The sequence below is a fragment of the Euprymna scolopes genome, chromosome 17, assembly GCF_053919585.1.
Source record: "Euprymna scolopes isolate OS-2025 chromosome 17, ASM5391958v1, whole genome shotgun sequence".
Classification (NCBI taxonomy): Eukaryota; Metazoa; Mollusca; class Cephalopoda; order Sepiida; family Sepiolidae; genus Euprymna; species Euprymna scolopes.
Window position 1 is genome coordinate 67685878 of NC_136498.1, and position 23184 is coordinate 67709061.

At 32.8% G+C, this 23184-nt stretch overlaps 1 protein-coding gene across 1 annotated transcript in view; it reads left to right on the forward strand.

Moving 5' to 3' along the window:
* The window catches only part of LOC145296767 (uncharacterized), a 242404-nt gene that overhangs the window by 217553 nt on the left and 1667 nt on the right, over positions 1–23184 (forward strand). Inside the window, exons 34-38 of the mRNA XM_080142821.1 lie at positions 2733–2827; positions 5165–5264; positions 7083–7141; positions 11844–11925; positions 22113–22172. Coding sequence (XP_079998947.1) covers positions 2733–2827; positions 5165–5264; positions 7083–7141; positions 11844–11925; positions 22113–22172 — 396 coding nt within the window. The remainder of the gene's footprint in view (positions 1–2732; positions 2828–5164; positions 5265–7082; positions 7142–11843; positions 11926–22112; positions 22173–23184) is intronic.

Sequence of the window (23184 nt, forward strand, 5' to 3'; positions counted from 1 at the left end):
TCTTTTTCACAAAAATCTATATAATACTAAAAATCTATGGATCTTGTATGTTTGCAATCAGATTTCCGGTTTTCAACATCCGGTTGCGCATGCGTAAATAGCAACGTCTTCAATCCGTTATTCCAATTCCGGAATTTTTATATCGCTTTTAATACAAACAATTTCATTTAATTTGATCAAATAGTTTTTTGTTTTTTTTTAACGGCTAAAAACATTCAACTTCGTAAAGTCTGTCGCAGTTTCAAAAAAACTTCTCCCTTTTAAAAAAACAAAAGTAAACAAACAAGAAAAACAACACTCATTAATAGAAGCAGCGGCGGTGAAAGAAAACACCTCTCACTTTCCCTCTAATAGATTTCAACACTCCTACTCCCTCTGTTTTCGTTACGTACGCGAGAAATCTTTAATTCATGTCATTATAAATAAATAATTTTATAAAATCAACCGTAGTTTTTTTGGTTTTTTTTAACGGCTAAAAACATTCAACTTCGTAAAGTCTGTCGCAGTTTCAAAAAAACTTCTCCCTTAAAAAAACAAAAGTAAACAAACAAGAAAAACAACACTCATTATTAATAGAAGCAGCGGCGGTGAAAGAAAACACCTCTCACTTTCCCTCTAATAGATTTCAACACTCCTACTCCCTCTGTTTTCGTTACGTACGCGAGAAATCTTTAATTCATGTCATTATAAATAAATAATTTTATAAAATCAACCGTAGTTTTTTTGTTTTTTTTTAACGGCTAAAAACATTCAACTTCGTAAAGTCTGTCGCAGTTTCAAAAAAACTTCTCCCTTTTAAAAAAACAAAAGTAAACAAACAAGAAAAACAACACTCATTATTAATAGAAGCAGCGGCGGTGAAAGAAAACACCTCTCACTTTCCCTCTAATAGATTTCAACACTCCTACTCCCTCTGTTTTCGTTACGTACGCGAGAAATCTTTAATTCATGTCATTATAAATAAATAATTTTATAAAATCAACCGTAGTTTTTTTGGTTTTTTTTAACGGCTAAAAACATTCAACTTCGTAAAGTCTGTCGCAGTTTCAAAAAAACTTCTCCCTTTTAAAAAACAACACTCATTATTAATAGAAGCAGCGGCGGTGAAAGAAAACACCTCTCACTTTCACTCTCATAGATTTCAACACTCCTACTCCCTCTGTTTTCGTTACGTACGCGAGAAATAGTTACGTGTATGTGTGAGAGAGAGAAAAAGGGAGCGATGTAAAACTGGATAGTTAAGCGAAAGGAAAACATAAAAGTTTTTTTAAAACACTCAAATTGTACAAAAAATGTTGTAAATAGAAAAGTATTGTCTTAGTTTTAGTGACCTTATTATTAGCATATGAATACAATATTTATTTTCTGTACAATAAGTGCTTAAGCACCCGTGCTTTTCAGCGATACATATTCAATAAAATAAATTGATTAATATAATTAATCTGGATATAAGAGAGTTAGAACCTGATAAGAAGTCTCAATTAAGCAAAAGGATAACAAAAGTTTTCTTTAAAAAAAATTAATTGTACAAAAAATGTAAATAGAAAAGAATTGTCTTAATTTTATTGACCTTATTATTAACATACAAATTAAATATTTTACACAATGGGTACTGAATGTTTGCTTAAATTAAATGAAAAAAGTTACATTTTATTTTCATTTTCTATTTAAAAAGCCATTATTAACATGTGGAGAGTGTTTTTTTTATTATTCTGTACTTTCAACTAACAATTTCATTTAAAAGATGATATATCAAAATTTGAATTTAACTATAATAAGGATTATGATACCTGTTCAGTGCATATTTACCTATAAGTATGACCAACCACTTATAATTCAGTAACTATAATTTAAAAAAAAATAACAATTATAATAAACAGAACGACTCATAGAAATCTATCTATATTCTTTTTTCATTTTAATATACTTTCATAGAAATGCTTCTGTTATGTAAAAAAAAACTATTTTCTTTATGCCACAAGTGAATTCCATAGCTAATATAACGTACTGACCCAACGGGTCACGGGTGGTCTAGTATATATATATATATACATATTCAAGGGAGACAATTCATATATAGATCACAATTTTTTTATTGAAATAAATATATATATATATACATATATATATATATTCAAGGGAGACAATTTGTATATAGATCACATAATTATTAGAAGTTATTTTTTTTATCGATATATAATTTTCTCGAAATATATATAACATATATTATAATACTTAATAAATACACTTTGAAATATATATAATATATATTATAATACTTAATAAATACACTTTAAATAATGCTCAAAACTAGACAGAGCTGATATTATAAAAGGTTTATTTTATTACAGGATAAATAAACATATAGATTTTACCAGAGTCATATAAGAGTGCTCAATGAGACATAGAGCAATAAAGACATTTTATTTAGATTTTTATTAATGAACACGCTTTAAATAATGCTCAAAACTAGACAGAACTGATATTATAAAAGGTGTATTTTATTACAGGATAAATAAACATTAAGATTTAACTAGTATTAGTATAAAATTAAATGCAACATCCTCAACAGAATTTGGCTTGTCATTTTTTTTCAGTCTTTATCGATAATCATTACAACACTCGCACTACCATTTAACTCTTTAAATTCAAAAGCTGCAAAAAAGAAAGAACAGATTTTGATAAAAGCAGTTGTATTTCCTTAAAAATGTTATCAATATTTGTTTGTACAGACAAAACAACAAAAGGTATCTACTGTTGTCGAAGAAATTGTAAAAAGCACCCAAAAAGCGTTAAACAAAATATGTGAAAATGATGACCACAACAGGTAAGGAGCACTTTCATAAATAAATTCAAGATTATACTGCAAAGAAACTTTTGACCTTTGGTACTCAGCCTCACTCTTCATGTCAATCTAAATCATTATTAAATTTCAAATATAATATTATATTGAAATCTTAAAACAACAACTTCTAGTTAATATATTTATTAATCATGTTATCTAATTTTATAATGTACTATTGTCTTTGTACCATGATATACGATTATAACCTTTTGTAGCAACAAAAAATGTTTGTCATGCAGCCAACCTGTCTATTTAATAGGATGATCGGAAGTCTGTATAAAGAAAATTTGAATGATAATAAAAAAACATACAATTATTTTTTTTAGGTAGATACCAGAAAAAACTTGCAATGCACTCTGATTTAGTTGACAACACAAGGTACTAATCTATCTCAGAACGTTGAGTTTGGGTTTGTATCAAGATTGGCCCTAAGCTGGGATGAGACCGATGATCCAGAAACCCAGTTTATGTCCTCTCTAACCTAACCACCTAAGTTTTCATTCATTGACTCTCTGTAATTTCATTAAAATTTTAGAGGATGTAGTTCCGGCTCCCTTTTGATGGAGAAGTCTTGATCTGTTCTTAACTCTGTTTTAACCTAGTTCATCTGATAGATCAATCAAAATTTCCACCACCCAAATGTCACCGTTTCTAGTCAATTTGGATTCTGTTTTTGTTTTTTGTTTTTTTTTTTTGCATTGTTTTTTCTGATTATTTTTGTCCACCTCATAACAAAAAGGAATTTAATATTCTTTTTATCAGCTTTTGTTTTGCTGCATGTTCAGAATAAGAACGAAAATCAAAATTTGCAAAACTGAATTTCCATTAAAAACCAATGCCATTTACTTGTCTTCTTGCAATTAGTAACGTATTACTGCATTATTACATAACAAATATACTTTCATGATTTTATAATTTATTAATCCACCATTATTTTTTAAATGTAACTTAAACAAGAGAAGTAACTCATAGTTTGGAATTCTATTTATTATTTAAGCATAACTTGCAATTTTTTAAAAACTATTTTCATTAATAATTAATTTCATACTTTATAATTTTTCATAATTTGGGGATATTTTACTAATACCGACATGGCACTTAAGTAGATACCATAGGTTTTACTTCAAATTCATTTTCGATTTTTGTTCTTATTCCGAACAAGCACATTTGTTTTGATCTGTGACCTTACCAAATGCAATCAGATATCAAGGAATTCTTTTCATATATTTCTCATGATTTTGGCTTACCTTGACATGAGAATAAATTTTATCATATCTAACCTTCTTTTGAATTATGACCTCCAACCTGGACAAAACACATTGAAATTTTGGCTGGCGCCTGATCCCGCAGATCTTTATTATTTGCCACTATAAATATGGCCCAGGTGTGTATGGTCTGGTACCATCAGCATATCCAAACAATCCCACATTATCAGATCATTTTATTTCTTTGTTTGGCTATTATATTTTCCAAGATGAATTATTCAACGTCTGTCTCCATTGACAATTATATTTTCATTCAACAATATCTTTAGACAACTTTTAAAAAATCGGTTATCTTTTCCTTTTGGTTTAATCTAACCTGTGTTGTCAACATCTGCTAACCTTCCCTATGATACTCAAATTATCTTTTTCACAATGTTTTTGTTTTGTTGTTTGTTTTTATCTTTTCTTTGGTTTAATTTAAGTCTGAAGTTCTTGGTTCGATATTTGACTAAGGCATGTAAATTTATTTTAATTACCTGTGTAATTTATACTATATCAGCTGATATTATTTTTGTCACACATGATCTGTCAGGCCTCTACTGATTCCCACTATTAACATGATCAATGTGTGTATGATCTGGCACCATAATTGTATTAAAACAATTCCATGCTCATCAGATTCTATCAGAATTACTCACCTGTTTGTTGCTTTTCATCTGCAATTACTCAACCATAGTTTACACTTTTCTGGACAATAGAATTTTCCATTCAGCAATATTTTTAGACAATCCCTCACAAAATCTGTTATCTTTTTTAATTTGGTTTTATCTCGTGTGTGTGCTCTCAACATTACCCATGATACTCGAATTATCTGTTCCACAAGTTTAGTCAGGAGCTCTTAGTTCCATATTTGACATAAGTATGTAGGTTTCTTTTAATTTTCTGTGCAATTTATATTCATATTTTAAATTATTTCTCTTATTATTTGTGTTGTGTTTTGCGTCACACAGTGCCAGTATATTACTGATTTTGGTAATGTTTTAATTTTTGCTATATGCATCTCAGCTTGAAATAATGATATTGAAAAGAAAATGTATCTCAATTAATCTTTCAGGTCTGAGGTTCATCTCAAGTTCAATAAAAAAATAGAACAAGTGATGAACAAACTTGAAGAAAGCATAAAAGCTTATGAGGAGCAGAAGACGAAAATGTTGGTATGTATTTTTATCGTTTTGAAAAGTACATTCGATAAGCTGAGTAATTGAAATCTTGGGATATTTTTTTTGTTTAATCTCTTCATGAAAACAAACGTTTCTAATGAATATAGCTCTGGCCAAAAGTTTTGCAACACCATAAAAAATCCGAGTGCTGATAGCAAACCACAATTAAAATAATAATTAAAACGATTTTCAGGTAAAAAAAAAAATATTTACATCTACTGATTCTATACTCTAACAACATGGCAAAAAAGAAAGACATACTGATGATGGAGTGTATCTTTGAAATATATTTATAAATTTCAATATAAATATCTGTTTGTTCATTTTGTAATAATGCGTTGTTTTGGCTTCAAACGTATCTAATATGTATTTATTTTATTTACATTTTGATTTTTATAAATTTAATATTTAATGTACTTGCCTTTATTCTTCAATACAAGTTTTATTTGTTTTGGCATTGATTCAATTATTCCTTCTAACCAGTAGATGGTGAATTTTTTAGAGTATTCAAGTATCATTCCTTGTTTATCATCAATCTATAATTTTTTTTTTTTTTTTTTAATCATATTAAAAACCCTTTTTTCTATTTATTTAAAAAGAAAATACAACTTTGTTACATATGGGTCATGGAATTGCATTCCTCTGCAAAAGATCTAGCTAATTTGCATATTCTTTTAAACATTAATTTTAATTAATTCCCTATTAGTTTTTTCGGTTTTCCTATGGGATGATCACCCTTAGTTAACTATTACATGTAATTATATTCATGCAGATATTCTACATGATTTATACTTGCGTAATATTTGCATAAAAAGGTTATAGTAAACACAATCCTCTTTCTATATATATTTATGTATGTGTAATTATATTTGTTTAAAAAAATGGTGCCTACCAAACACCTCTGTCAGTTTTTGGTCTACAGACATGAAACTTGATATTAGGGTATTCAAATCCATGCAAAACTTTATATTTAGGTTTTAGCCAGGAAAATCGGTGCAAAAATTAAAAATATGGAATTTGCCTGGTGGTTCGAACAATGGCATTACGAATATGCATGTATAACATAATAGCTATTGATTCATGTTTTAATTTTTAAGCCTTGCAGCAGACATGTCTTCATAGCTCAGGCATTAATGTCAAAGGAAAAAGAAAATCGTAAGCTAAACATTTTGGTTTCGATTCTTGGTGATGGCACATGAGTCATTTTTTTTTTTTTTTTTTTAACTTTTTAAATCATTGCTGGGTTCATATATTGGGTTCAATATAATAATAAATACAAACTCTGCATCAATCAAAATATGTTTAAGCATATTTTACGACCGGCTAAAGACGGGCAGCCTGCTAGGTGTTTACAAATTGAACTTTTATCGTTTTGGATGCAAATTCTTTGGTGCGACACTTGATAGATGGATGGATAGATGGATTTGGCAGGGTACAATGAACGAGACGATCACAGCCAGGCAAATCCATATTGTCCATTGTCACATGTTTAACTTAAAAATCAAAACAACTGAAAAGTCTCTTCCTCAACATGAATCCTTGAATGTAAAACCAAACCATATCTCATGCATGATCCCTCAAATAAAATTCCAATTCCGATATTATCGCCTTCAAATACCTTTTAAAGAAAATAAATATTCAATAGTTTTTGTTATAAGCTAACTAGAATATTGACAATGCCACTAAATCTATCAATTGTTGTTCTATTTTCAAATTGAATTTAGTAAATTTTGTATAAATAATAAAAACTTCTATTTTGATTAGAATCTCATGGTCTATAATTCTTACTGCTTCTGTTTGCCTTTATTTTAGAATAATCTCCAAGGAGAAATGAAGGACTTGCAAAAGATAAAGGATGCACAGCACAAGAGGTAAATAAGCATTTTTTGGAGTGTCCAGAATGTTTTGTTTCCTTACAATGAAACAAAATAATATTCATATTAATTAGTTACTTAAAAGAAGTTTGCAAATTTTTACTTCTCTTTAAAATAATAATTAAGTGATAATAAAGATTTTACAGCAGGTATGTTTTATTTCTTATAAGGCAAAACAGTTTTTTTTTTTTATTAATGTTTATGAAATGAAGTACTTATATATATATAACCATAACTAGAAGAATACCCATCACATGACGTGTGAAATTAATTCTCTGAACAGAATACTTTTGCACCATTTTTATGTCCCCTTATGATAATTAAAAGTAAAATATAATGATACAAAACTTTGTCTAGAATCCTTCTAGAAAATGTTTAAAATTTAAAGCTTAAGTTTAAGGGGTGTTAAGAATATATTTTTGAAATTTAGAAAACCTTGTTTAATATATGTCTTATGACAATGGATTAAATTCAATGCAAATCTGAAATATTTTAATGTTTAAATAGAAAGTTATGCCTCCTCAAAAACCTTTTAAAATACTCTAAAGAAACTGAAATTCGAGGAATATTTTTAATTCCTGTCTAATACCTCTTAAAATTTCACAAAAATCAGTATTTGAATTTTCACAAAACTATTCTACACCTTTTTTACTCCCTTTGAATAAAATTAAATTAAACATAGTCTATATTTGGATCCCATATGCCTAGCAGCTGTGTCTAAAAAAAATCATAATGATCAGTTAATTATTTTAGGAGTGAATCCTGTGCATACAAATATTTAAACAAATAAACATATCTAACTTTATAAAGATAGACTCGCATATCAATGAATGTTTATACATGTGAAATTTCAAAAACAAAGTGTCTTTGAGAAAAAATAAGATCCAATTTGGAATTGGCCGAAAATTTTAAATACACTGTTGAGCTTTCTTTCCAATAATTTATTTTAACAGTATAATAAATACCCAAAGGTATTTTCCATTTTAAAAAAAAAAAGAAAAAAAAAGCAAGTCTGGTAAAAGTAAGAATGAAACTATGAGCCATTTTTTTTCAGTCCAGGTGTTGAGTAATTTATTTTGCTAATCCTGTTTATTGAAGGAAAAAAGAAAATAAATCCAATCCTTTTATTTTGAAAATGATAAAGAAATTAATAAATTTTAATGTTGGTGAAGAAAAATCCTCCGAATTTTGGAAATTTTACTTAAATAAAATTTTGTTAATAACAATGATTATCAGAAATACATATACTTATTATATAAGTGGACATTGTTGAATATTTATTTCACGAGTTGAAGTCGAATATTTGAAATTATAATTTTTGAATTTTTTAAAATCTACTCTATTAATGGAGTTTTTTTTTTAATTACAGTAATATTCATAATATCTAATTTATACTGAAATTATATACAAATTAATTTCGCTCAGAGTAACCCATAAATTGGTTTAATTCGGTGACTTAAGCTTTTCCTTACACACACACACACACACATGAGCTCTTAGAAACATCTTTAAAATTTGAAATAAACAGAAAACTGATTTTGAAAACGTGTTAAGATATTTCATTAAAAGTAATTCGATTATTTTTTTAAACTTGAAGTTTTTGTTTTTTTTTATATTAAATTTGGATAGTAAGGATGTCAGAAGAAATTTTTTTTATGTGAATAAAATATCTGTGGTTCACGTTGTATTGAGATTGTGTGCAGATGATGTGTTTTGCATGCTGTAGCGTGGATAAAATCTCTTTCAGTTTTTTATTATGCACATTGTCACTGTAATTTAATGAAGATTAGCAAAATAGTTTTTTTTTTTATTTATGGAAAAAAACTATTTTCTTTTGATAATTATTTACTATTTGAAGTTAATAAGTTAAGTTTAAAAAAGATCAAATGATTCTTAATAAAATATTTGTATCTTAACATGTTTTCAAAAACAGTCTGATCCAAATTATATATATATATATATATATATATATATATATATATATATATATATATATATATATATATATATATATGATTAAAAACTAAAATTTTAAAGATCTAGATGCATTTGTGAGTATTTGTGTCCTCTTGTTGTTTTAGAAGTTGACTCTGACTCGAAATAGAAAACCAACTTTCAAGCAAAAGCTACAAAAACACTGTATTTGCATCCCACTTACAACAGGAGAAAATTTTGCTGGATTGTATAAAAGAAAACATTTACAAGTATATCGAAATTCCTTATAATTAGATTAAAACAAATAAAAATAAAATCTCTTAAATACCGATTACTATTAAAATAAAATCTTCACAATAGTTCACACTTTTGTGTATCATGTAATTTTCAAAATTAAAATCTATTGTGAGCATAGGATATGAAAAACCAGTGATTAAGCATATTTACTAATCCAAACTAGTTCCGGTTTTGAAAGTCGTAGAAAGTAAACAGTGTTGGTTAATTTGAACATTCCATCTCATTACCATCCTTTACTCAATTTGAAAACCTTGCTAATATCACATGTCCTTTACTTAATCTGTTACAATCCTTGCCACTATATTAAATAAAGTTACCTTTTTACAGTTAAAGATTAACTTTTTTTATATAAAAAATTTGAAAATAAGGAAATAATTTTGTGTGCAATAAAAATAAAATCAATAAAAAGAATTTTAGTGCAACAAGAAAAAGAATGGCCACCCGTGACTACAATGTCAAATTTAATATTGAATTTTGTAATTTCAAAAAGTAAATAAAAATTTTATTTCAGAATTAAAATACAATTTAAGACAAATAATTTTATCAAAAAATTGTGAAAATGAAGTGAAATTTAAAAATTAAACTTTGAAAAATTTTTAATTAAATAATTTTTTAAGTGCAATAAAATTTAAAAAATAAGATTTTTTTTTTTTTTGTCCCTCACCCAACTAGCACAAACAAACAAGAAAGTGGAGTTTTCAGATTGAGTAAAGGGATGCAATTCAACAAGGTCTTCAAATTAACTAACACCGTTTACTTTCTTTGACATTCAAAACCAGAACTAGTTTGTATGAGCAAATAGTTGAGACTACACTCAGATCCAATTTCTTTATCTTTGGGCAGCTCTCATTTTTTATCAATTACTTCATTTCAACTTTAAAAGTAAATAAATAAATACAAGTCAAAAATAATAATGTATAGATAAATTCAGAAATTGCCTACAATCTCACAGAAAATATTTTCTTCATTATTTTATTACATAGACCTTCAAAATGTCCTTGTAAATTTATTCTTTTGCCAATATTTCCGAATTCATTTAGTTTATTCTAAATATGTTCTACAGTAATGCATTTTGTATTATATGAACTTTTGGATGTTTTCATCTTGAGTGTAATTTGGATGTTTTGGTTGATGTAACCTTCAAGCTTCTTCAAGTGTGTCTTGTCAAACTTGGGAATCTGCATAGATTTTCAAACAAAACCCTTTATTTAATCAACAGGGATATCATATTCTTGTTCCATCAGCCATGACTGGATAGAAGTCCTAAGTAGTTCACAATTGTATTTTAGAGTGTCGCTTACTCTGAGAATTGAACCTTCGACCTCCAGAAGTGTAACTTTTACAATTGAATTTTACTAAGTACTTTATCCACTATGCCACGAGTCCTCAAGATGAGAACAGTAGTCTGAAGATTCCAAATAATACGAATAATCATTCTTCATCTCAAAAATTCAGAAAAGTAATGCATTTGTTTAATAGGATTAAACATTTTGTTCTCCCCATAATCTAATTGCGTGATCGATTTAAAAAAATTTTTGCCCTTATATTCTTCTTTCTTAAATTAAAAGATAAATTACAAAATATTTTTTTAAAACTTAAAAAACTGTTTCACATTTAGAAGTCTTAATTGATCTGATATTTAACTTTATTTTTCTCTTTCAACCTATTTTTTATAATTGAAATCCTTAGTTTAATCACATTTCTTTGCACATCTCACAATTTTAATCTTATAGCGTGATTTACAAAATAAAAATATGTTGGTAATTGTCCAGAATTCTCTCTATATTAAAAAAACAAAAATACAGAAAAATCTTTGATATATATGTACCTGTGATGACACTAAAAGATCATATTCTAAAAATCACATAAATTGACCAAGTAGTTTTATTTTTATAAAGAAAATTAAGTAAAGCAATTAATGGGAAATCGTAGGCATTACAATACTGATCTTGCAAGTTTGAATGATCGTTGAGTTATCTGCCTTTATTTCTTTAAAATGGTGATGTCAGACCGTCTCTCCTTGCTTACTCATAAAATTTGATTTTTCTTATAAAACTACTTGATCAATTTACATGATTTTTTTCAAATGACATTTTCCTTCCACCATGGGCACGTACATCATAAAGATTTTTTTTTAAGGAGAATTTTAGACGAGAACTAAAATGCATTCCCACATGTTATTGTTTTATAGAAAAGCCATTTAAAATTTTATCTATATATTGAACCTCACAAAAATGTTAAATAGAAAATACCTTTTTTATGATGGAGTATTTAAGATTAATTTCATGTTAATAAATTTCTTGCTTTGAGTAAAACAAAATGTTTAAAAATCTAATTCCTTGTTTTATTTAAAGATTGCATGGATAAATATAGAATCACTTGTAAACACATGGTTAAAAAAAAATACAGATTGACTCCAAGAATTGTAGTGGATATATTTATAATGTAAGCTTTTATCTTGTTTCAGTTTAGAAAAATTGAAAATGATTAATTCCCTTTATCATGAAACACTCACTTCTGATGTCAAATCCAACCAAGCACAGCATCAGGTAGGACATTTTTGTGCTGATTTCTAAAATATAAGTATTTACTAGGTTGCTTAGTTGCATAACAAACTTGCTGCAAGTTAGATATATTTAACTGAGAAAAAAGAAGAGGTCACACAAGAACTAGTAAATGTGTCTGTTTTGGGTTTGACCACCCAGAATTTGATTTCTCTACTTGAAAAAATAACGTTCCTCAGATACAAGGTTCCCTGCTTTTGTTATAACTTGCTCAGATTTTGCAAAAAATAATAGCCAGCAAGATATGAGACCCTATAGGCATTAACTTTTTTATGCTCATAGATAAGATTGGCTATTATCTCATCTTTCTAGAGTAGTCCAGTGTGATATATATATATATATACACACACAAGTTTTTATTATCAATGTACTGTACATGCATTTGTCTCAAAATAAATATAGCATCAGCAGTATTTTGTGCTGATAAAAAAAAAATGCATTTCATCTCTTATATGATTTTTTATTTACAGCTCAATTATTCTCTCAATCACTTTCAAGACTTGATCCATCAACTTTAAACCCCTGTGATTACCTCTACCAAGATACTCCTCTTTACCCTTATAATAATTGTACTAAATTTCCACTCATCTGGAATAACCTCTTTTATGATCATCTCTCTGTTTGTTTCATCTACAGCTTTCAACATTTCTGGAATAGCGCCTGAAGATCTTGGAGTCTTAACTTTCTTCATCTTACTCACTGCTTCCCATATTTTTTTTAACTCTTATAGCTAGACCAGATACTGGTTTTGCAATTTCTAGATTTTTTTTATATGAAACTTAGTATTCAATTATTTCTTATAACGGCATTTCCAATCAGTTTTTGCTAATATAATGTTGGGGACTCCCGTCTGGCGGGAATCAAACAGCATGAAAGGAAGACAACGCAGACATAGGTGTTAACAACAGCTCAGTCGCCAGAGAACTGCCGTCCGAGCTTACTTTATTAGAGAGCGAAGGGTAGATAACTCTAAGGGTTATGTCCCTTTACTTGTGCACATCACATCCCTCTCTATGTATCTTTTATGTTTTACTATTTTTAATTCTATTTTATTTATTTATTTATTTTTTTAACTTACATTATGAAATCTTTGAGTCTGGCTGAGGGCAGTCTTTTCCGGGATGGATTTCGTCTAGGTAACTGGTCAGCTATTTGTGTTTTGGGCATTTCCAGGTCTTCTGGGGTGTGTGGATTTTACTCACTTTCAGAGTCAGAATCGGAGTCAGGGTTTTCATCCCTAAGTGTTATGCGTTTTAGCAAAGAAGAGTTTCTAGTCACTTAGTGATTTCCTCTCTGAACCGTTATCATACTTCCTTTAATTTTTGTAACGGTATATGGTTTAGGATTGTATGGTGGTGGTAATTTGTTTTGCCTCTTCTATCTAATCAAGACCTTATCACCCAGGCTGAGAGCTGTTGTTTTTGTCTTTCTACCAGCGTACCCCTTCATCTTCTCTTTTCCTTTGGAGTCATTTTCTTTTATTTTTTCATGCATCGGCCCTGTTACTGGGCTTTCAATACCATTTGGTATGCTGATATTCATTTTTCGGCCCGTACAAGCTTCAAATGGAGATATTTTTGTGGTGGTATGGAGGGGGGGTCCTCTAGGAAATGTGGTAACTGGGTCTTCCAATTGTGGCCTTCCACCGTTGCCGCAAGAACGTATTTTTTTAGGATGCGCATAAAACGCTCTACTTCACCATTTGCCTCAGGCCATAGAGGTGTAATGCGTCTGTGTTTCAAACCTACTTGTGCCGCTAAGTCTCTAAAGTCTTATCCTTGAAATGGCGGACCGTTATTGGATTTTAGAACAGTCGGATATCCTTGTCTAGCAAAGATCATGTTTAGATGGGGAATAACTGTACACGCAGATATTGAGGGTATTACCTCCACTTCAGGTAATCGGCTGTAATCGTCGATTATGACTAACACATAGTCACCTGATGGGAACGGACCTGCAAGATCGACTGAGATTTCAGTCCATGGTGTAACTGGTAGTCGTGAGGAGTGAATGGGTTCGCGGCTTATGTGCCTTGGGTCTGAGGTTTGGCAGGGAATGCATCCGTGTATTGCTTCTTTCACCAGTCTATCAATTCCTGGGAAACACACCTTTTCCCTTATTAGTTGCTTGGTTTTGACCATGCCCTGGTGAGATTGATGGGCTATATCAACTGATCTCTTCCTTAATTTTGAGGGAATTACAAGCTGGTGTCCTCGAAGGACAAGACCATTGTGTATTGAAATTTCATCCTTGACTGGGGAAAAGCTTGACAGCTGGGGATCATTCCACCATCTATCTTTAACAGCAGCCATGACCTTTTGTAACTGGGGGTTCTGTTCTGTGGCTTGTTTGACTTCTTCAAGAGTTAACGATTTTGGTATTGTATTCTGAGCTACATACCTTATGTATGCTTCTGCTACATTGTCTTTAGATGCTATGTGTTGTGGGTGGTGACTCAGATAGTCTGCAGGGTTTTGGTCATCTTTCCCAGGACGGTATATCAGATTGTACTGGTAGAGCATGAGACTAATGCGCCAGCGTTCAATCCTTGTTGTTGTCGGTTTAAGACTTTTCATAATCCCAAGAAGAGGACGATGGTTGGTGGTGATTTTGAATCTTGCTCCATATAAATAGATAAAAATGTTCAGCTGCATATACGACGGCTAACATCTCTTTCTCTCAGTTTGAGAGTATCGCTGTTCTATATGAGGGCACGACTGGCATAGCATAGCACCTTCCCATCTTGTCAGAACTGCACCTAATCCAACTGGGCTTGAATCTACCAGGATGTCGGTGTCTTTCTTCGGGTCGAAGTACGCCATCACCTCAGCTCCAGTCAGAGCTTCTAACTTGTTTGCAGCTGCTGCTTCTTCTGTCCATCTCCAATTAGTATCTTTTTTTTGTGAGCCGTCTCAGTGGTTCACTAATAGTGGCATAATGAGAAATAAATCGAGCCACATACTGTGTCATGCCCAAGAATGATCTGACTTCACTGATGTTCCTTGGAGACTTGCATTTTGTAATAGCAGAGATTTTCTCTGGCTCAGGGGACACTCCATTCTCACTGAAAATGTGTCCGAAGAAAGTCAGTTTCCGTACAGAAACAAGGCATTTTTCTTTGTTCAGCTTGGCTCCTACTTGTAGACGTTTCAGGGTGTTCCTCAAGCTAATGTCATGCGATGGCTGGTCACTGGCATAAATTATTATGTCGTCTGATAGGTTTTTCACTCCTGGGATGTCTCTGAGGAGGTCTGATATAACTTTTTGAAATAGTTCAGAGGCTGCATTCACGCCAAAACTTAGACGCTTGTAACGAAATAAACCTGCATGTGTGGCAAATGTCGCTATATATCTGCTGGACTCTTCCAGTTCTAGTTGATGATAAGCATTGGAGAGGTCTAGTTTGCTGAAAACTGTACACCCATTTAAGTTTGCTATTAAGTCGTCTACGGTTGGCATTGGATGTTTTATCCGTTGAATGACTTCATTAGCCTTTCTCATGTCAACGCAAATTCGTACGCTACCATTTTTCTTGGGAACTACCACAACCAGGCTAACCCAGAAGGTAGGTCCAGTGATTTCTTCAATCGCATCCATTTCTCTGAGACGTTTGAGTTCCGTCTCCACGTCTTTTCTCGCATGGAAAGGTACCCTGCGGTGTCGCTGAGTTACAGGGGAAACCGATGAGTCAATGTGGAGATTAATGGTAACTCCGGAAATTTTTCCCATCTTTCCATCAAACAGTGTGGGGAATTCTTCTTGAATTGGGACCATCACATGGAACGTGAAATTAAATGTTATCATTCCCAGTGCTTCAGCAGAATGACCACTCAAGAGGTTCTGCAGTCCAACTAAAGGATTATCGCTGTCGACCACAAATATCTTAGCCCTACAGGATTTATTACGAAATTCTATGCTCACATTAATAAATCCTCGGATGGGTATAGCATATTTAGATCTGTATGCAAATATTCGGGTTGTTGTTTTGTTTATACGTAGTTTGTGTTTTAAACTATCATATATGTGTCCAGCAATTATATTGACATTAGCACCCGTGTCTACCACAAACATCACAGGGGAATCATTGACAAGGGCGGTAACTCTTGACGGTGTAAATTTCACCAAGTACACAGACTCGTCACTAAACATAGAGGGAGATACCGGAGGAGGATTGGTGAAACGAATTACTCTTACCGGCTTTGCTTTGCATGCTCTTGCAAAGTGGTTTTTCTTGTGGCAATTCTTGCATTCTTTTCCTCGGGCTGGACAAGTCGGGTGTGTAGAAGAGTATCCACAATAGTGACACATTTGCTGTCTGCCATCTATTTTTTTGTCCATCACGTGGTCGATTCTTTGAGGTGTCATGGCGACTGTTTTGCTGCGCGTGTTCACAAGACTGTCTTTACTGTCTTTGGTGTTGAAATTTTCGTTATTTCCACGTGTGAGACGCGTGCAGTTCTCGTTGCTGTAAAGAGCATGTAATTCATTACGCTCCATGTCTGCGGCACGCATATAAGCCAGTTTGATTTCCCTAGCTTCGTCCAGGACTTGCTTTAGCGTAGAGTTGTCCCTTAGAGCCTTCCTTCTGACTTTAGAGGATGTGCACCCCTGCAAAATTTGGGCTAGGATCTGTCTTTATCTTCAAAATCGCACGTGGCGGCTAGAGTCCGTAGACGTGCATGGTACGAGTCTAAGCTTTCGTCCGAGTCTTGCATAGCCCGTCGAAACTTGAAAATTTCGTACGACATGTTCTTTTGCAGCGTAAAATGATTTGTTAGTGACTTTTTTGTAGTTTTATATTCGCCCGAAACTACAGAGCCATCGTCCAAAATGTTGGTTGCGTCTATCCCCTTGTGTTGGTCTGTGAAGTCATGGAATATATCGAAAACTTTGTTTCCTGCATAGTGGTGAAGTGTCACTTTCTTTTTTTTATCATTGTGAATGTCCATAGCGACAAATAAATTCTCCAACCTGTTTATCCATTTTTTCCAACGAACGGCGGTTGTGGTTTGGTCTGCATGGTAAACCACCACTGGCCATTCCCCCCCCCCCCCTGTATTAATTCCGAAAAAAAATTTTTTTTGTATTAAATTCTGAAAACTTATGTAGCGTGAGCTCGTCACAAAAAATAATCTCTCGTCTCCAGATATAATGTTGGGGACTCCCGTCTGGCGGGAATCAAACAGCATGAAAGGAAGACAACGCAGACATAGGTGTTAACAACGGCTCAGTCGCCAGAGAACTGCCGTCCGAGCTTACTTTATTAGAAAGCGAAGGGTAGATAACTCTAAGGGTTATGTCCCTTTACTTGTGGACATCACAGCTAACACTATTGTCATTTTGAATGCACCTGTCTTTGTTATCTGTTTCATTAATACTACATTCTTTTTATTATATATGAAAATCTGGATAGCTTAGTCTCCTTGACTTTTGTATTACATTCGAGAAAAAAAAAGTTAACTAGTGCATGCACAATGTTATTGTTGTATATAGATTTTAACATTTCTATTTTCATGCTTTATAAGAATGCTCAAGAATTAGAAATTATTGAAATTAAAATATTATTCATCATTCATACTAATAGAATTGCTCTTGCAGATCATAGTGGATATTATAATTATTTTGTGTGTGTGTGCGTTAACAAGGATATCTGGTGTTGTTCAATGAAAATTCACTTAAACCATGACAGTATGGTATAAATATAAGAAATTTACTCTAGAGTATGCAGTAGTAATGCTGCGAACAACCTCACCTCAAAGAAGCAAAAGGTGTGCTTTCTGTTGCCAGGAAAACCAGGAAGAAGATTCAAGGGAACTTAGGGAAAATCACCAAGAGGATGCAAGAGATGTAACGTGTTTTATGCAGGACAAGATAAGCCATGTGAAGTGGGAAGAGTTACTGACCATAAAGGGCAAAACTCCAAGGGAAAGGAGTCAGTATTTAGCTACCTCTTGATGAATAAATCTCTGTTAGCAAAAGATACATATGCATATGGAATAAAACGGTGATTGAGGAAAAAGTACTGTGAGCCACAACTCATCCAAACTCTACAAGCTATTTTATCTAATAAATAACTAAACACAAATGGCAGACAGAACATTTGACATTCGACTGCTTCACAAATTTCATGGTGTCTCACCCAATCACACTGAATGGTTGGAACAGGTGGAGCTGGTGTGCAAAATGTGTAGTGTTAACGTCAAGCGTGTTTTAACACTTGGGTTGAGAGATAGGGCTCTGTCAGCATACCAAGAGTTAACCCATGACCATAGGGAGGATTTAAAGCAGGTGAAAGAAGCCCTCATGGCTTTGCACCAAATTCTTTTGTTGTGTTTAACAAGTTTGCCTCTTCTCGTTTGTGCTCCAAGAAAATCATGGACCTACAGGATCTAGCATGTCTAATTGAAGAAAACTCCTTTGACTGATGGCTCAGTTGTGCTTTCATGTCAGGACCCTCTTGGTTCCATTAGACAACAATTGTGTGTCCTCAAGGATGGAAAACATGACTCTGAAACGGATTCTTTCTATGGCTCAAGCTCTCATGACAGAAGTAGAGGTGAATAAGCTTGTTACAGCAACAGTCAGGTGACACAGAATTCTTCCTCATGTGCCTGCAACTAGCAGGACACAGTTGCAGTGCAATGCCATAAGTATGAAGTTCTCAATCACTCTATCACTTTGCCAGAGGCTGTCAACAGCCTGGGGGTAAAGTAAGAAGAGTACCCCCGGAGATACTCAGTTATCAGTGCCAGCAACAAGAACATGTTGCAACAAGATATCTGGGTAATGAGGCAAGGGCCCATAGGCCAGAACTATCTCTCTCCACATAAATCAGAAGTGCTCTCATGATAAAAGTAAAAATCAATGGACTAAATCGGATAGCATTGTGGATTCTGGGTGCTCTTCCTCTGTTGAGAGCGACTTTTTATGGCTACTCAAAGTATGGAAAAGTATGACGATTCTAATTGCAGGCAAGAAATGCCTGCTAAGTCATGCTGTAGACAGCATAACTTTAACAGTGATCAACAAGAATTCCTTGAAGACTGACGTACTGTTGGTAAACAGCAAACCATTATGATTTGACCTCCTTCTGGGGATGGATGTCGCCATATTGACAAAGGAAGCAAGGTACATTTTGCCAAGACGGGTCTCGCTCTGGCTGCAACAATAGAGCTGGAACAGTCTTACTTCTGCACAGAGTTCGACCAACGCACCAAATCTTGGATGGTGTTGTGGAAGTGATCAGCCAGCAGAAACATTATGCAACAAAGAACCAGAGTATACCATCCCTGCAAAAACTTATGCACAATAATAAAGAGCTACAAGCCTGGATTGATAATAGGCGGTTGGTTCCTTACCCAGGAGAGGAATTGAGGCCCCCAAAGGGCCTGATCCCACCAATGGCAGTCGTTCAGTAGAACAAAGAAAAGGTGAGGCCAATGCTAGACTATCGAGAGTTAAATGAGCACATGATTCATTTATGGCTACAGCTGACATATGCACCAAAAAGTTGAGAGAATGATCCTAAGCAAGATTGAATGTATCGGTATTAGACCTTTGCAAGGCATACCTTCAAGTACACATGCACCAATCACTGTAGCTTATGAAACTGTACTAATCAAGGGACAAAGGTATTGTCCGACCTGCATGGGGTTTAGACTCTATGTACCACCATCCATCATGCAAACAACTGTTGATGCTATTTTGACAAAGGACAAGAACATACAGTGAACAATATCTGCCTATGTTAATGATGTGTATGTGGACAAGAGTGATTTCTTCCAACGCATGTGAAGAAGAATCTGTACAACTTCAATCTCCTCACATAGAACTGGAGAGGCTACAGGATGGTGTATGAGTGCTTGGTTTGCAGGTCTGGGGAGAGGAAACAAAATCCCAAAATGTCTCTTGTTCTCACATGACAGAATATCTTTTCATTATTTGGCAAGTTGGTTGGGCACCTTACCGTTGGTGGTTGGCTTAGTGTTGCTGTTGCATTCATTAAGTAGAGAGCATCTGACATCATCACTGGGTAGGATGACAAAGTGAAGAATGCCCCTCTCAATATCATGATTAAGGAGGTTCTCACCAAAGTGCACAAAGACCAGGTGAGGGGCAAGTGGTATGTCAATGGCCAAGACCTTAGCGCATGGGTCAACACAAGCTCTCACTACCGGCATGTCATTGGTATATGATGGGGCTGTGGTAGAGGATGCTTGCTGGTTACATTTAGAAGAGGATTCCCAACATATTATCCTTGTGGAACTCTATGCCATTATTAAAGGAATACACTTTGCAATCTTCTGAAAGAAAACTACCTTGCATTTGATCACTGACTCTGCTTGTGTCCATAAATAGATCTCAGATACCCTTACCAGCAAGGCCAGTGCACAAACCAAAGCTACAAGTGAGATGCTCATTTGACAGTGGCTTTATTCAATAATAAAATCGGGAAGGAAGATGTGCTGTCGATGAATGTATCCTTGATCAAATCTAGCTAAAACAAGGTGAGCCTGTGCACTTTGCCTATACTGCATCCATGAGCTCAGTCAGGTTTGACCAGATTAAGATTGTTCATTGACAAAGCAGTCATCTTGATGTGCGATGGACTGTACTTTGCAAAACAAATTGAATTTTTCACTGTGAAAACTTGTCGGAGAATGTGAAGAGTGTCAGTTGATTGATTCATCACCCATGCACTGGTCAGATGGTGCTTTAAATGTTAAATAAACATGGCATAGAGTAGCGATAGATATTACCTATTTCGATGGGGCCCATTTTTTAACACTTATTGACTGCGTTCCCACTCTGTTTGCCATATGGGGATGCCTTTCTCAGCAAGATGTGAAAACTGTAATCAACTAGTTGAAGACGTTCTTTTATAAATGGAGTTTGTTCAAAACCTTCCTAGATAAATAGAGAATCTGACTTTGATTATGCTGTGTATACATCCTATCTGGTAATGGCATTATCAAGCGATATTATAGAAGTGTAAAAAGGATTACAGGCAGAAAACCGTGTACTATATTGGATGCTGTATACTGGTACAACGGTTGAAAGGAATATCAGCCCAATCAGCAGCAGACTGTCTTCAAAATAGGTGAGCAAATATGGGTAAAGACTCCACATAGATGACGTACTACAAAGTATGAGGTGGAATGTGTTACTGGAATTACCAGTACACAGAACATATGTTAACGGAATGGGACCAGGCCTGCTGATGGTCTGTTCTGACGTGTCTTCAGAGAATCTGAAGGAAAGATTTGTGGCAATTGGAGAGAGACTAGATGAGTATACACCAAGCATAAATGCAGGTGATGTCTTTTTCAATGATACTTTGAATGGAGGCCCAGTAACTGTACTGCCACGAAAAAGCAGACGGTGCAAAAAAAAAAAAAAAAAACACCTCCCAAATGTTTCATGTGTGATCATAGGATCAGGGAGGAGTGTAGTAGTAATCAACCTCACCTCAAAGAAGCACATGGTGTGCTCTCTCTGCTGCCAGCACGGGGAAACCAGAATAAGATGCAAGAGGTGTGACTGTTTTATAGAGAAGGACGAGATAAGCCACATGGAATGACAAATGTTGCTGAACATAAAAGACCAAACTCTAATGGAAAGGAGTCAGTATTTAGCTCATGCTTGATGAGTAAACCTCCATTAGCAAAAGACGCATATATACGTATAGAAAAAAAAAAAAATGATCAAGAAAAAAAATTTCCCCTTTTGCAAAGAGTTCTGGTGTTGTGAGCCATAATTCTACAAACTAAAAAAAAATTGCATGCATTAAAATCTGAAAATAAAATACCAAAGTTCTGTAAAAAATAAATTTATGTTACTGTCAGAAAGTATTGCTAGAAAAAATGCATTTTTAATGTTTAAAGCTAAATATTTTGATATTTGATAACCTCCAAAGTCAATTTAATATAAACTATGTCATAACTGCATGTATTATGTCAAGCCTAGATTTGTTGGAGGAAAAAGACAAGTGCACAATCTTTACTTCAACTAGTCACTGTTAAATCTTTTTGGTACATATTTCTTCTAAGTTAATCTTACTCATAATTTAAACAAAAATAAATTGACATTTCATTAATTTTAATAAGGACATAATATTTTTATAAGATATTTTTTTATAATAATTCTTTCAAACAAACTTCTTGTGTCAACAGGTTCAAAATGTTATGAAAAGTCAAATGCAAAAACTTCAGAGCAAACTTCTTGATCAAGCTGTAAGTTGGAATTTTTTTTTAACAGGTTATTTTCTATTTTTATACAAGAATAGAAGCATCAGGTCTTGTCAGTATTGGGTTTAAGCATTCAAAAATGTATTGTTTGATTAGATAAAAAAAAAATGCTGTTTCTTAAAAATAAGCTTAATAAAATTCCTTATTTTCTGAATAAATAGAACAATTGACTGCTACTTTTTATTCACTGTATATTGGACTTTATGTAACGTTTGTTTAAATCCTATAGCGACCAGACCTTATTCATATACTATCATATATAATCTTATACTATAAATGTGGTGTTCATCTGCTAAGGCAATTGAAAATAAAGCCCTATAACAAGATCAAACAACTTTTTTTTTCTCAAGTAAAATGTTATTACAGAAAAGTAGCCAACTATTGGTTCTTGTTCAAAATTTCCGCTATATTAAAAAAATGAAAAATTGTATGATGTGATGAAATGAAAATATTCCAAAATTTATCAAGTATTTTTTATTAATAAAATTTTAAGAGTAGCTGTCTTGTCCGCCATTTTGAAAACAATCTAAAATACAAAAAAACAAAAAACAAAGGGAGATAACTCAATACTTATCAGATTTATGCTATAATGCATACAAATAATATTTTGACTCTTCAATTTCTTGTGATACAACCACTATCAATAATTTCCCCAACTCTCTATCTGTACCGAAATCTAAACCTGGCTTCTTTGAACAAAGCTTATTTCCTAGAACTATTGACTATAATATAGTAGTCCAATATGAACAAGTTCCTTATCCTCGAGTGGCCTTTGTGCCTTGAAGTGTTTTTTTTTCCCTTGTAAAAAAAAATAAATAAATTTAACAACCAACCATTTGGAATAATGGTTAGCAAGTTTGTTAATGTGCTCAGAGACCAGGATTCAATCCTCAGGTGAGTTATAGATCCTGTACCATATACATATAATACTAAGTAGAGCAATCCAAGGAAAGGAACAGTGATCTCTTCTATATCTACAAAGATTACAGTTGATCCA